General features: G+C 35.2%; 1 protein-coding gene across 6 annotated transcripts in view; it reads left to right on the top strand.

The window, feature by feature from the left end:
* znf385d (zinc finger protein 385D) overlaps nucleotides 1-14,896 on the top strand; it is a 94,160-nt gene that overhangs the window by 35,378 nt on the left and 43,886 nt on the right. For all 6 annotated transcript variants that reach the window (XR_009437722.1, XM_059568529.1, XM_059568528.1 and 3 more), the window contains one exon: nucleotides 10,457-10,599. Coding sequence is in view for 5 of the 6 variants with exons in the window: in XM_059568528.1 (XP_059424511.1) it covers nucleotides 10,457-10,599 (143 nt within the window). In the remaining variant the exon portion in view is untranslated. The remainder of the gene's footprint in view (nucleotides 1-10,456; nucleotides 10,600-14,896) is intronic.

Raw genomic sequence — 14,896 nt, 5'->3', positions numbered from 1 at the left:
TATCAAATGATCTTCGTTAAAAATAAAGTTCATCCAATCTTTCCAAACGTAGGTATCAGAAGGAAGGCAATGCAAAGCACTGGACAGCGTCTTATTGTCTGCATTTGCTTCTCTCGTTATTTACACTATGTGCATGAATCAGTGAGCGGAGCTAAACAGGCAGTGATGTAGAAGCAGGCATTGATCTTCTTCTGCGGAGACGGTGTTTAGCCACACTATTATGTCATAAAGTGCCACAAGCTGTCGTTTTGGCTGACTGCCTTCAATAAAAGCTGTTTTTAGACTGACGAGAAAGTTTTGAGTTCTGAAACTTTTACAATTACCTCAAAATATCAGATTTATTTTGTCATTTCATGACCTCTTTAACTTAGGAGCGCTATTGGTGTGACACCCACAGTGCTGCCTATGAAGGGATCTCACTAGATTTTGGAACAGACCCACTGTGTAAGGTTGACCTAGAATGAGTTTTTCTATTAAACTGCAGTACTTTCCCTTTGTTTTTCTATGTAAACACATGCTAGATGGACATCTTTGACTTGCGCTTGCATTTCAAAAAATGTAGCACTCAAGTTTAAAGAAATTCAGCTTTAAAAAAATGCATCTTGAGACCTTGTGTTGTTTTTCCCCATTCCATTGCATTTTTCAAAGCTAAAACAAAACAGTACAGACGTTTAGCATTTTCATATGCTGCTAACCTTCAGGGCAAAAATCAATATTCATCCAGTGCTGCTTGAGCAATCACACGGGTGCCAACTGGGATTAAATCTGTGTTGGTTCTGGTACTAAAAGGTCAAGAAACTGTCTTAAATAGACTTCTTTTACCATTGTAAATCTCAGAAGTGGGCTGTTGGACTCCTGTGGCTTTAGGGCAGTGTAGATCTTGTTGTGATGTGGGTGATGAAGGCAGAGACTACAGTGTGGTTAACCCAAGATATTTATTTATTTGGTTTATAACCTCAGATTGCAAAGCACATGGCTGGTGGTTCCTGACCAGTGCTAGTCAGGAGTCAATTGTAATCAGGTTTGCATGCAGTTTTTTAATGACATTTTTTATTTTCGGAATAATTGAGGCTTCTGATTCTTCACGTAAATGATGAATCATACTAAACCCAGTGCACATTATCAAAACTGGCCCTTAGTGGAATGTGCAAAACAACTTAAGCTTTATGAACTCCATCTGTGGCATAATATATCGATTCATCCCTCAGTTTGTCAAAACAAACAAAAATTCAGTTTACAGCCATGCATTTGTATTGGAAGTCTAAGATGTGAGGCATTCCAGAGGGATACAAAGCAGAAATGTGTTGAAGAGCTGTGCATGTTTATTATTTGAGCTGTTCAGTTGTGTCAATTATCCTTTTAGCACTGGGACTACTTGTCTAGATGAACGTCTGCTTATGCGTTATCGACATCATTCCTGTGGGTGGATATTTCTGTTTATACCTGAAGCAGTGTCCAGTCTAATGATAGGATTTTGAAAGAAGGCTGTGCAGGTTTTTTTTTTTTTTTTTTTTCAGATGATTTTAAAGGGACTAAACATGTAGCCTGAAAGTATGTTTGCATTGCAAACATTTGATTCACAAAATGTACCTTTATGCTGTCTGCTTAAAGCAAATTAAGTTTCTCATTTTTGTCTTCATCTTTTTTTTCTTTATTATGAAAATCTACAAACTATAATAAAAAAATAGAAATTGAAAATATTGCATTAATAAATACGAATGTATTTATTTTATTTTTATCTTGTATAAAATAATGCATTGCTATTTTCAAGCATTTAATTATTATTATTATTATTATTATTATATCTATTTTATGTTATATTATATATAAAAAGAATGCACACAGCTGTTTGTCCAATTTTATTTCAGCAGTATAATGGTGTAGTTATGACATCTACCAGCAGGGGCAAACTGAGAATCCTAACCAGCTAAACCTTGATTCCATAAAATGAGAGGAAATATTGCATAGATCTGTTAGACTGGTTTTGTTAAAACGTTCTGTTTTGTTATCCTTGGTGCTTTATTTTTTATTTTTGTGTATTTTATTGTTTCTCCTAGTGTAATACCTCAGAGACATCTTTTGTAAGTGCATTGCTGTAAATAATGCAAGATTTCAGCTTGTTTTCAATCTGAAGGACATGAAGTTGTTGTATTGATCTAAACATGTTGTATATTATACACTCTTAGGATGTGTTTTGACAGACAGTCCAGCAGGAGAGACTCTCTGAGCTATGCAGTGTGTGCTTTGAGTGCAGGTGTGTGTGTTTTGTCAGAGATATAAAGGGACATGGAAAAAAAGCAGACAGGATCAAGTCTTGGAGAATCCTAGTGACGAACAAACAGAGCGGATGTGATTAATTATTTACAATATGGAGACGATGCTATCTCTGACACACACACACACACACACACACACACTTCTCTCTCCTTGGTTTCATAACTGCGATGATGCGACCGCTGCAGCAGTGGGAAGCAGTGTGTGTTTAGAAATGTTTCACAGAGCTGATGGGTGTTGATAGAGTCGGTGAGAACTGAAACAGGTGGGTGAGAGTAAAATCAAAGTTCGCGCTTGGATTTATGTTTTTAAAACTGTGCAATCTTTTTTCTTTTTCCCAAATTCGATCATGTTGGGTTTCATGTGTCCTATTTAGTTTGTAATCTCACACTATATATTACACTCGTGCATATATAGTGGCTTTTCATTGTTTGATATGTCAAATAGCTATTTTTACATTACACAAATTTCCATTTTGGGAAAATGTATAAACAAGTGCTGTAGGGAAGCACTTAGATTTGAATAATATTTTGCAAAAACACATAAAAAATGTATACTTTTGCTTGAAGAGAAAACCTTTTTTAATTTATAAGACGTTATGTGCATAAACTACGATGCAAACACATTTACCAAGTAAAAAGATGTCATGTGACTGAATAATAAGCTCTGAAGTCTGATATGCGTTTGAAAAGCGCTAGTATTGAGAGGTATGAATCACATAAGGAAACCGTAAAGACCTGAATCATTAATTTCAGATAAATTACTTCACTTTATAATAATCTAAGATGCACATCTGATTGTGTTTGTTTTTCCATTTTGATTTTCTGTTCTGATTAAGACCTGGAGCCTGAAAAGCAGAAATCTTCTTGAGACAGAAGATAAGAAATTCTTAAGATAAGATGTAAGAATGTTGAAACACACTCAATTCACTCAAAAACGTTTTTCTTAAGAATAAAATTATTATGTAGTACTTGTTGAAGACTCATTGATCGACTCAAAAAACATTGCAAAGGTTTTACTGTCTGCAGATTACCTTTATAATAATCAAAATAAACAGGCACACTATTTTCATCAAGATCCTTTAAAGGTTATTTTCGTTGAATTTTAAGAGCATTCTTTTCAAATCAAAAGGAATTCCGGAATTCAGAAGTTTTGTTTTCAGAACATTCTTAACTCTCTGCTCCCTGTGTGCCTGTCAAAATGACTTTTATCTACTGTATTTTACATAGATTAATAAAGTTTTTTTTTTTTTTTAAGTTTGGTATTTTTAGAGGATTTATGGTATTACTAAATTATATTTATGAAATAGTTGTGATCCATTTAATACCTATTAACCACTTTTTTGAGCGTTGACGTGCAGACTTCAGGTTAGTCTCTTTTTAAAAAAAAGACACATGGCGGATTGTTGCTGAAGGGAAGTTTTACTCTGAAACTGTGAGTAAGCCTTAAAAGCCATAAATCTTAGTTATGAATTTTAGGTAGAAAAATACCATTCTAACAGGTTTTGTTTGGGCGCAGTACCAAATGGTTCCACAGTGTGATTTTTTTTTTTCAGGACCATTTAGCCCTTTTGAACCATGCCCATGTTTTTGTGTGTGTGTGTATTAACATATTATTTTTTTTACCAGGTTTCGTACCATTGCAATGAAGAAACAATAATAAAAAAAGAGGGTTAAGAATAAAATTATGCAGTTATTCTAACTTAAATGCATTTGGAAATACTAGATATTCTTCAGAATGTTTTGTGAATCCAGCCTATGTATTATAAGATTATTTCATATATAACATTCGTTTATCATGATTTCTGTTCTCTGGTAAGTGAGGAGATTCACACGCTGACAGATAATGAGGCAGCCAGGGGTGAGAAGAGAGGTATAGCATCAGGAGGAATGGACGATGCATAAGTGGAGATGGCAGGGTGAAGCAGACCATGCTAACCGTTGAACCCTTGACCCCTTTCTGTAAAAGCGTGAGAGCTTGTTTCAGCGCTGAGAGCGAGGTGGTCTCCACAGACGAGGAGGTGCTGAAAATACAGCTCACCAAAAGCAGCGCAGTGACTGACTGCAGGGCAGAGAAGATTGGACATTTTCCACATTACTGTTATTTGAAACAGAAAACAGAGCCGTAAAAAACTGACTCTCGCTGCAGGCACGGAGTCAAAAAAACCTCGTAACAATCAAAATGTTCTCATCAACTTAATAAGTCGTGTTCCCTTAAACCCGAGTGACACGCTGCCAACATTCATGTTTTCCCTGTTTGCCTTTTTCCAGAAAGAGGCTTTTGAGTGTTGTTGCATCGTGTGCGCACCATAATCAAACATCGTAAAGCTTTTCAAAGCCCTGAGGAGATAAAACCCAGATGCTTTTGGGTCTAAAGACGCCCTCCTGGTTAGCAGCGAGTTCCTGTTGTCACTCAAGCCGCGGTTTCACTTGCATATTTAATTCAGTTTTCTTGTTCAGTGTCTGACTCCGTAACAGCATTCCTTCAGCCTGATGTCGTTTGACATGTCAGAGTTGAGTCGCCGACACGGAGGCCTGAGGTTGACATGCTTTGTCAAGGGAGAACGAAGACGTGCTTGCACTTGCACAAAGGCATGTGGCACAACCATTTAGGGCTGCAGCAAGGGCGTGTTTTTGATTATTCTCTTGTTTTATTATTTCTCTCCTCCCCGCAAGCCCAAAGGAATTGAGGAATTAGTAACGTTTTGTTTTGTAATCCATGTCAGGCTGGTGCTGAGATTTCAAAACTCAAAGAAATGCACAAACACTGAGATTTTTTGAAATAGGTCAGCATGCGATGTCAACGAGATCACATTCGTGACTTTTAGATCTCAGTAGTTTCTTTAATGAAATCAAATGGAGACTTGCTCTAAAGTCTCCCACTGTTTTCCCAGAAAAAGACCTTAATAATCTAATTTCAGAGGAGATGAGGCTGGTATGCGTAAGTGATAGAAAAATTACAAAAGAGATTTCATTAATATCTCCTTTTTTTGTCTCCTATACAATAATGAGTTGGGTAATGAGTAATGAAAAGGGAAATCAAAATGCTGACATTCCAACTGAATTTCTAATAAACGATAGAACTTTGACCAATCAATCTGATGAAATTGCAAATCAGTTTAATCAATATTTCATTAATATTGGCCCTAAATTGGCTAAAGAAATAGTCAATACTAATCAGGTGGATGTTTTGAGTAAAATACCAAACACTGATAAAACTATATTTATTCAAGTCACTGATGAAAATGAAATAATTTCAGTTGTCAAAAACTGCAAGACTAAGATGTCAGCTGACTGGAATGGGCTAGATATGTCAGTATTAAAAGATATTATTGAATGTGTTGTAAAACCAATCGCTTACATTTTTAATCTTTCTTTACAATCGGGGGTATTTCCAGAAGGAATGAAGATTGCGAAAGTGATTTCTATTCACAAGGCTGGTGATAAACAGAAATTCACGAATTATAGACCTATTTCCATTCTTTCACAGTTTTCCAAGATCCTGGAGAAAATATTCCATAAAAGATTATTCAGTTATGTAGATAAGCAAAATATTCTTTGTGAACAGCAGTATGGTTTTAGACCTGATAGGACCACTACCTTAGCATTAGTGGACCTTGTAGAAAAAATATCAAATGCTATAGCCAATAAACAATATGCTGTCGGTGTGTTTCTAGATCTAAGATTATATGGGATTAGAGGATATTAGAGATATGGGATTAGAGGAGTGGCCTTTTCTTGGCTCCAGACTTATCTGAAGAATAGATCACAGTATGTCCACACCAATGGCAATGATTCCCAGCTGCCAACAATTATCTGCGGGTTGCCACAGGGGTCAGTGTTGGGTCCGTTTTTGTTTCTTATGTATATAAACGATCTTTGTTTAGCTTCAAAAACATCAAACCTTATTTTATTTGCTGATGACACCAGCATGATTAGTTTTGGTAAAAATTTAGAAGCATTGATAGATATAGTAGAAACACAATTATCATTGTTAAAGAAGTGGTTTGATTCTAGTAAGTTAACCCTTAATTTAAATAAAACCAAATTTATAGTTTTTGGAAATCGTGCCATTGATGTGGGTATAAATTTAAGAATAAATGATACTGAGATAGAACGAGAAGCTTGATGCTTGAGGCTTGAGGCTTGAGAAGCTTGAAGCTTGATGGCCTAGAAGTTTGTGGAAACACTTATAAAACAAATCTTAATCTAATAAGTATCATTCAAAAAAGAGCTATCCGCATTGTGAATAAAGTGGATTACAGGGCCCATACAAATGAGGTTTTCATTAAACTAAAAGCACTAAAATTGAAGGATTTGGTCGAGTTTAAAACAGCACAATTTATGTATAATATAAGCCATAATAGGTCACCAGTGCATATCCAGGGATTGTTCCAAAAACGAGATTGTGTTTATAATTTCCGAAAGGAAGAAATGTTTCCAAATACATATGTGAGAACGAGTGCAAAGCAGCATTGTCTTTCTTTTGTTGGGATTAATGTTTGGAGTAAGTTGGACCAAGAGCTTAAAGACTGTAAAACCTTAATTCAATTTAAAATTCTTTTGAAGAAATCAATTATAAAAACAATACATTGAGAATGGATGCTAAAGATGTTAATGGATCCTGGGGATGTTGATGATGTTTTTTTTTTTTTTGTGTGTGTGTTTTTTTTTCTCCATGTATGAGACATTAGCAGCTTTACTGATTATGTTTTGTAAATGCACTGGGATAGGCGCAATAAACTTTAGCTTCTGTCTTTTCCATTTCAGACTTTATCTTGATTTATGTAATCATTTGTTAAATGTTTAAATGTCTGAATAAAAAAAGAAATCTGAAATCTGAAAAAATCAGAGTTCAAATGGAGATTCAGGAGAGTTTCAGAAGATATCTTAGAAAATTGTAAAATACGCAATAAAAACTAAATCATTTATGGTTTTTCATTTTAGTCAACACCTAAATCCACAAGTTAAAGGAGATCTAGTTAATATCTTAGTTAATAAATAGTTGTTTCTTCTCGACAATAATGCGATCAAATATAGTAGAAAATAAAGTCTAATTTTTATTTATTTATTTTTTTAGCGTAAAGTTTTACAGTTGCTCCTGAGAAAAAAAAAGATCTTGACCAAAACATTGTTTTTATAGACAATGGGGTCAAATGGAGACATTAGAGAAAACTATGGAAGCCAGTTTCTGCGACTTAATTTAAAAAAAAAGTAATTGCGACTTTTTATCTCACAATTCTGACTTTTTTCTTGCAATTGTGAGTTTATATCAAGCAATTCTGAGAATAGAATCAGAATTATGAGCTCGAATATACCACTTCTGCCTTTTTTTTCTTGCGATTGTGAGTTTATATCACATAACTCTGAAAAAAAAAAGTCAGAATTGTTATATGAAAAGTCACAGTGACCTTATTTTTTATTCTTTATTCAGTGGTGGGAACTGGCTTCCATAGAAAACCTTTCAATTTCTCCTGAAAAAGGACCTTAGTCATCTACAGGAATTTCTAGAGTTTCAGAGAATATCAGAACAATTGCAAGCTATGCAATCAAAAGAATAAGAGAACATTTGTTTCATGGATTTTATTTAGATAACCTTATGTGATATAAAAATCAAAAAGTAAATATCGTTATCTTCTTTACAGTAATGAGATCAAATTGAGACATTAGAGTCCATTTCTCCTTAGAAACAGACCTTAGAAGAAGTTGTAGATTTTAGATAGCACCTAAACCAATGCATTAGAAAATCACCAAGGAGATCTCTCAGTTGTTTCCTCTAGACAATAATAAGATCAAGTACAGACTTTCTCATAATTTTCCCACTTTCTCCTGAGAAACATACCCTAATAATCTCATTTATAGAGTTTCAAAGTAGATCTAAGAAAATTTCAAGCTTTGCAATCAAAAGAAGAGTTTTTTTTTTAATTAAAAGAAACATTTAAAGGAGATCTTCTTAATATCTCAGACAACAATGAACAAATAGAGACTTGGTTCTTCTGCATCTCAGATGTTTCTCCTGAGATGTGTGTCTTCTTTTGAATTTCACAATAGATCCAAATATTTCCCAAGAGGAAGTTTGAAAGAGATCTCAAAACAAACTCAGACATTTTTCATTTAATTCCTATTTAACCAAATGATTTTAGCTGCTCTTCACATTAATCTATTTATTTTAGCAATTGACTCATTTTTGACAAAAAGCTAAACTGATACTTTAATGAAACAAAGGATAAAGTCACTCCTAAGCAATGCATTTTTCAATGGCATCACATTTCTGCATTGCTTTGGGTTTTCGGTCTTTAGTTTTTCTTCTTTGGCTTTTGTCTTTGTTTGGATATGGAATGCTGTTTCTTTTTCTTGTGCGTTAATGGGATGTGCTGTAAAGATCTGCCTTTCCAACGCCACCCTCACAAACACTCATACTGTAATAAAACAAGCCATTTACTTATGTTTTCTGCCACTGGTTTCTGTCTCTCCCACTTGGACTAGTGTTTGTGTCTACAGCTATTCCAGATAACAGCCAGTCCGGAGTCAAGGGTTTTCTTCAAATATTTATAGTAACTGGAGAGTTTGTTGAAAAGTGAATGATATGGCAGATGGTTTTGAGAAACAGGTACCAAAGTCAGGATGTCATCGCTGGTAGTGTTCAGATCCTCAGTGGAGATTTCGCTGCGTGTGTCAAAGACATGTTTTGGATCATCACATCTTGCCTGAATCGATCTCATGAATTGTGTGCTTACTGTGATTCTGCCAAACTACCGTGTTCAACATCCGTGTTTCGTCCTTGAGCAACATTATTATCAATCAGATTTTTAGGGAAAGGCCAAAAGTTACTGTAGTTTTCAGTTTGCTGCCACATCTCATGCACAGTTCAGTCGATGACCGGCTTATAGTTTAAAATTTGCTAACATTTTAGATTAGGGATGTGTTCTTTATGTTAAACTTCTCCGCACATTTATTGGCATTCAGTTTGTAAAGGTTATATGTTTTATATGTCATGTATCGACAATAAAAGCATAAATTATTCTGTCATTTTTGTTTATATTGTTTCCTCCAGCTTTATCTTTATTTTAACTTCATTGTTATCAGTGTTTCCATTTAGTTGATGGATCTGTTAATAATGAACAGAGATATTAAAAGCAAACAAAACAGCTAGACTTATTATATTTATTGGGTGCTTTGGTTTTACGTTTCCCACAATATTTTTTTCTTATTTTTAGTAGCTACCTGTTATGTTTACCCGTTAACGTTTTTTTTTTTTAGTTTGCATTAGCAAAAATATACAAAATAGATAATTACAAGTATGTATTAAATACACCTGTACCGTAATGCGGTCAGGTGGTCAGAGGGGCGGAGTCAAAAAATAAGAGGCATCGATGATGTCATCCAAAAAGGGAAACGAATATTGCTTTAATTTGGAAAATAACACCAGGAATGCGCATCTGGCTTTCCACCAGATCAGCCGATTTGCTCGCACGACAGTTTACTTGTTCAAAGGGTTATGTGGATAACATTGCACAGTTCATTTGGAGCATTTGGCTTCCCATAAATCTCATAACTAAATAAAACAGGCTGTGTGATGATGAGGAAGGATAATTTGGCATACAGATATGAGACACGTCAGCACTTCTAAAATGAACGGCTAAAGAAAAACACACTTAATGATTAATATAGCGTTTCAGCGTCAGTTCAGGCCGGCCATGTAGTCAAGCTCTGCTATCAGCTGATACCCAGATCTAACAGCTGATCTGATAGCTAAAGCACTCAGTTGGTCCATTTCAAACAGGGCGCCCTGTTTAAGTGCATTTTCAGTCTGCTGCTTGGCTGCTTCCACTGCATTGCTTGCAACCCACCTCCTCCATTCACCAATGCCATTCAATGTCATTCTGTTTTCATTGATGCATGCTCTGTTATCAATGGGAGATTGTCCCCAGAAGCTGCTGACGTTCCCTGACTAGCTTTCATGGAGCTCATGAAAAGGATGGGTAACTCAGAACAGAGCCATACCACCAAATGTAACTTTAACAATCATGCAAATAAAAGATATACAAATTTGATTTAAAGAATTGTCTATTGTATTTTTGACTCAAGTGGTCCTGACTGAAATATTTTACTCTCCAGTGGTTGCACATGTGCATCATCTCATAACCAAGCATGACCTCTCTGTCTGTCTCCGTCCTCTTCAGGTAACGCGTGTCAGAGCGGACTGGTGCCAGCGCTGGTTCGAGCCCCTCTGCCCACTGTGCCACCCTCTCTGGGCATGAAGCACTTCCTTCCCTTCCCTCTAGACGGCGGCTCCACGCTCAGCCTCATTCCCAGCTTCAGCAGCGTGAGTCACACAAACACACTCCGTCTGGAGGTGCTAATGAGGTCCACTCTGTTCTCGTGCTGGTGGTTTGAAGAAAGTGTCACTTGTGATGATTGTCATATGAGTACTGGTTGTTCTAGGACTGTTGGTTGTGCAGTGCATTCTGGAAATTTAATGCCAGCTGTTGACTTGTGTTGTGGACTTGTGAAGATCATATAAACATCTACTGCATAGTCAGCTGGATGTGGGAGATGATAGATGTAGATATGGCTTATGAATAATGATGAAAGGAGAAGCACAACTAGTTTTATTTATTTATGAAAAATCACAAAAGACATCTATTGAATGTCTTGTTTTACTCATACAGTAGATACCAGAGGCCTTTGCTTACTGTAGGAATTGTTCTGTACTGAATTTCAGAAGAGATCTCAAACTATATGATATTAAAGGGGTTGCAATAAAAAGATCTCAAATATTTCTCGTTAAATTCTCAAAAGGATCTGAGCTGCTATTTGCATTTGTTTTATAGCTCTGTAGTTTTAGAAGACGCATCTGAGACAAAGTTGATTATATTAAACAAACCATAACTGAGAACTCCGTCACTTCTGAGCTACAAATGAGAAACCTTGCTAATCTGCTCCCTGATCTTGGTCTGTTCCCATAAGAAAAAGGTGTCAAAAGAGTGGTATCTCTTTAAAATCTTAATTGTTTCTCATAGACACTAATGAGAATAAATGAAGAGAAATAAATGAGATGTTCTCATACATGCGTCCTTTGAAAATAACTCCGTAATCTCCACTAGAATTCCAGAAAATAACTCAATAGTGTTTCAAATCGTGCTGAGATTTGCATAGATACCATGCTATCAAAATCCAGATCTCAATATGAACTCAGACATCGCTCATCAAATTCTCATCAAAGACTAAATCATGGATTTTGTTAGTTGTAAAGCTTTGCACTCTTACTGTATGACTCATTTGTGTCTTTTTACTTCTCATATGGTATTTTAGAAGAAACATCTGAGACTAAGTTGATACTTAAATGAACCAAAACTGAGAACTCCTTTATATCTTCTGAGCTCTGAAGGGAAAACCTCATATAAAAATAAATAAATAAATCGCTTCTCGGATATTTCCTTATCTGAGAACCTAAAAATAAATCTTATGTCTTCTCTAGAATACAAGAAGAGAACTCAAAAATGTCTCTAAAAGTCTGTAATGAGAAGTGCTATGAACTCTGATAGACTCTGAAGACTAAATTATAAATGTTGTTAATTGCATAGCTCTGTGCTCTTACTGTAAAATCAGAGACACATTTGATTCTTAAACAAATCATAACTGACAGCTCCATTACATCTCCTGAGCTGTGAAAGAGAAGCCTCTGAGAAATACATTTTCACTGTGATGCTTCAGCCTTCAACTGTGTACATTAGAAAAAGAAGTCAAAACTATTTCGGTTGTATCTCCTAGTCACAAATGAGAATAAATGGAGAACAAAATTGAGAGAAGCCTCCTACTTCTCAGATACTTCCATAGAAAAAGACCCGAGAAATCTCCCAGATCTCCTCTAGAATTCAGGAAGAGATCTCAACAATGTCTCAAACTGTGCTCAGATTTGCAAAGATACCAAAGCCAGAAACCTCACAATAAACTCATCTTCTGCTATATATTCTATCATCACTGTGTCTAATTGGTGTTCTCATTTTTTAGAAGAAGAAACATCTGAGACACTTAAATCAGTCAAACCTGCAATTTGAACTGATTCTCCTGAGCTTTATTAGAGCAAGCTCTGAGCAGTCCTCTGGGATCACTTTTTGCTGCGTTGCTTTGGGTTTTTGTCAGCATGAGAAATATATTTTGTGAGATGCTGGTGTGGAACTAAAGCACTCATCAGCTCTCACCCATCGTGCCTCCAGTAGATGGGAACCTCTCTGATTTTTCGTCTGCTAAAGTCTGAAAAAGCACAACAGACAGGCCATGTTGTCCTAAGACGGCGTATCGCTGGGAGGGAATTTGGCTAGAGGGGAAACTGAACTAGCTGGACCTGCGTTTGGAAACTGGAGTGTGGGATTTTTGAAACATGCTGGTAACAGATGCATGTGGAGCGAAGAGGCACAGTCATGCATCACAGAAGAGTTTAGTCATACGCACACACACTTTTTGATAGCGGTTCAGAGAGAAGCAGCAATGGTCGCCAAGGCTGACATTTGCTCTGGATCCCTAATCTGTATTTAACAGACTTTTCCTTCAATAATGAGTTGTGCATTGGCCATCCTCTGGAGCCGGTAATATGATACTAGATTAACTCACAGCAATCTCTCTCGCACTCACTCTTGCTCTTATGCTATTTTGGCGAAGCTTGCTCTCATATTGAATTCCAGAGTTGGCTTGATCAAGGTTGTAAATGCGTTTATGTCCCATTCTTTTGTTTTTTTGCTCAGTGCACTTTTACACGTGGCAACAGATTTGTTTTTGCTGTTCTTGAGTGCAGAAAATCTGCAGTGTAGATTGCATTGGACAAATTAAACTGGACGCCTCAAAATAATATATTGACAGTGAATATTCATTACAACTTTCTATTGTGTTATGGAATGCAAACTAAATTCTAAAAACCTATAAATCATGCTTCTCCCATGTTATAAAATAGTTTAGCCGAAAAACTTCAGAAGTTAATCACTCTTCAAAGCTGTAGAATACTGCTAGCATACTACTTACTGCAATGCAAACTGTGTTGTATGGACTAAATATTACATTTGCAACACATTTCCTGCCTTTTTAATTTGCCAAATTGCATGTAGTTATTTTTAATTCAGTTTTGCATTATAATCTATTGACAGTAAATAGATTTCTTGCTTTATAGAATGAGAATGAATTTGCAGCAAAACAGAATCGCTTGTTTGGTGCTGTTCTTTTTAATGAATCAAGTAAGTGTTTGAGTTACTGTCTTTGAGTTTTATTGTCCAAAACATGTAGTGCAGGCTTGTCAACCATGTTCTCTATTGCAAAATCTGCATGTATTAATAAGTTGTTGCTTCTGTCTGCACTCATGTGGCTTTGTTACACATCAACAAAGCCATGCTGAATAAAAGAAAGTGTGTCGGACATCATAAAAGTTTAGGAAACAAATATAGTCTCACTGGTCATAGTTTAATCATGTTCTTTCTGTAGGAAACACTGGTGTTCAGTCACCTCACAGAGTTTTGTGTCATGATCAACTTGAGCTCGTTCAGATGGAGCGAGAGGTTTTCGCTGTGTATGGGTTAATGTGTGTGTGTGTGTGTGTGTGTGTGTTCAGGAAACAGTGAGGTCAGATCTATAGCTGGCTCTCAGAGGCATGTTAAACTTTCACTGGTTCAGAATCGTAAACACAAAAGGAATCTTATAGAATATGACGGCAGGGATTTTCCAACCCTAATATGTTAACAGCAATTTTACAAGTCTGGAATGATGTGTTTTTTCCAAATAATGTATATAAAGAAGCCTGTAATGTACTGTATACATGAAGCCATATAAATTCAGTTATATTAGAGCAGAACTAATTTAACTTTAAAGTGCCTTTGCTAAATTGATATGATGCATAGTTACAGATGGCAAATACACACAAAATAGGTTTATAAACCTTGTTTTCTTCAAGAGATTTTGTTCTAACTAGCTGTGAACATGACAAGCGATGCATGATGGAACATTTTATCAGTCACCGAAGACGACTTGAACGGAATACTAGCATATTGCCTGAAATACATTAAAAAAAATCATATATAATATAATAATAATAATAATATACTTGTAATAATTAGAGAATTATTAATTATAATAATTTAAAATGATTTTTTCCTCAAAATTTCAAAATACATGCCTGTCCAAATAATATTAAAGGGGTGGTTTACTGTTTTTGTTTTTCTAGGCTTGGTTGTGTTTACGGGGTGCAGTCTAACATGTTCATGCCTTGTTTTTATTTTTGTGCTCAATGGTATGTTTGTTTGTTGTTGTCTCATACTTTTAAATATGCTTTTGTTTGTAAATGCTACTGCTTCTGTTAGCTTTTAATATACGGTAAAAATGCTAATACTTAAAAATTGTATTAATAAATACTAAAACTATGTAGCTTTTCTATTTTCAAAATTATTAAGATTTGAATAATAACATTTTATAACAGTAATAATTTTAAATAATTTGTATTTATATTAATATTTTTATTAATACTTATAATATATATATATATATATATATATATATATATATATATATATATATATATATATATATATATATATATATATATATATATATATATATATATATATATACCAGATGATTCC

The sequence above is a fragment of the Carassius carassius genome, chromosome 15 (assembly GCF_963082965.1).
Source record: "Carassius carassius chromosome 15, fCarCar2.1, whole genome shotgun sequence".
Lineage (NCBI taxonomy): Eukaryota > Metazoa > Chordata > Actinopteri > Cypriniformes > Cyprinidae > Carassius > Carassius carassius.
Note: the sequence above shows the minus strand (reverse complement) of the source record. Positions and strands in the feature narration are given on the sequence as shown.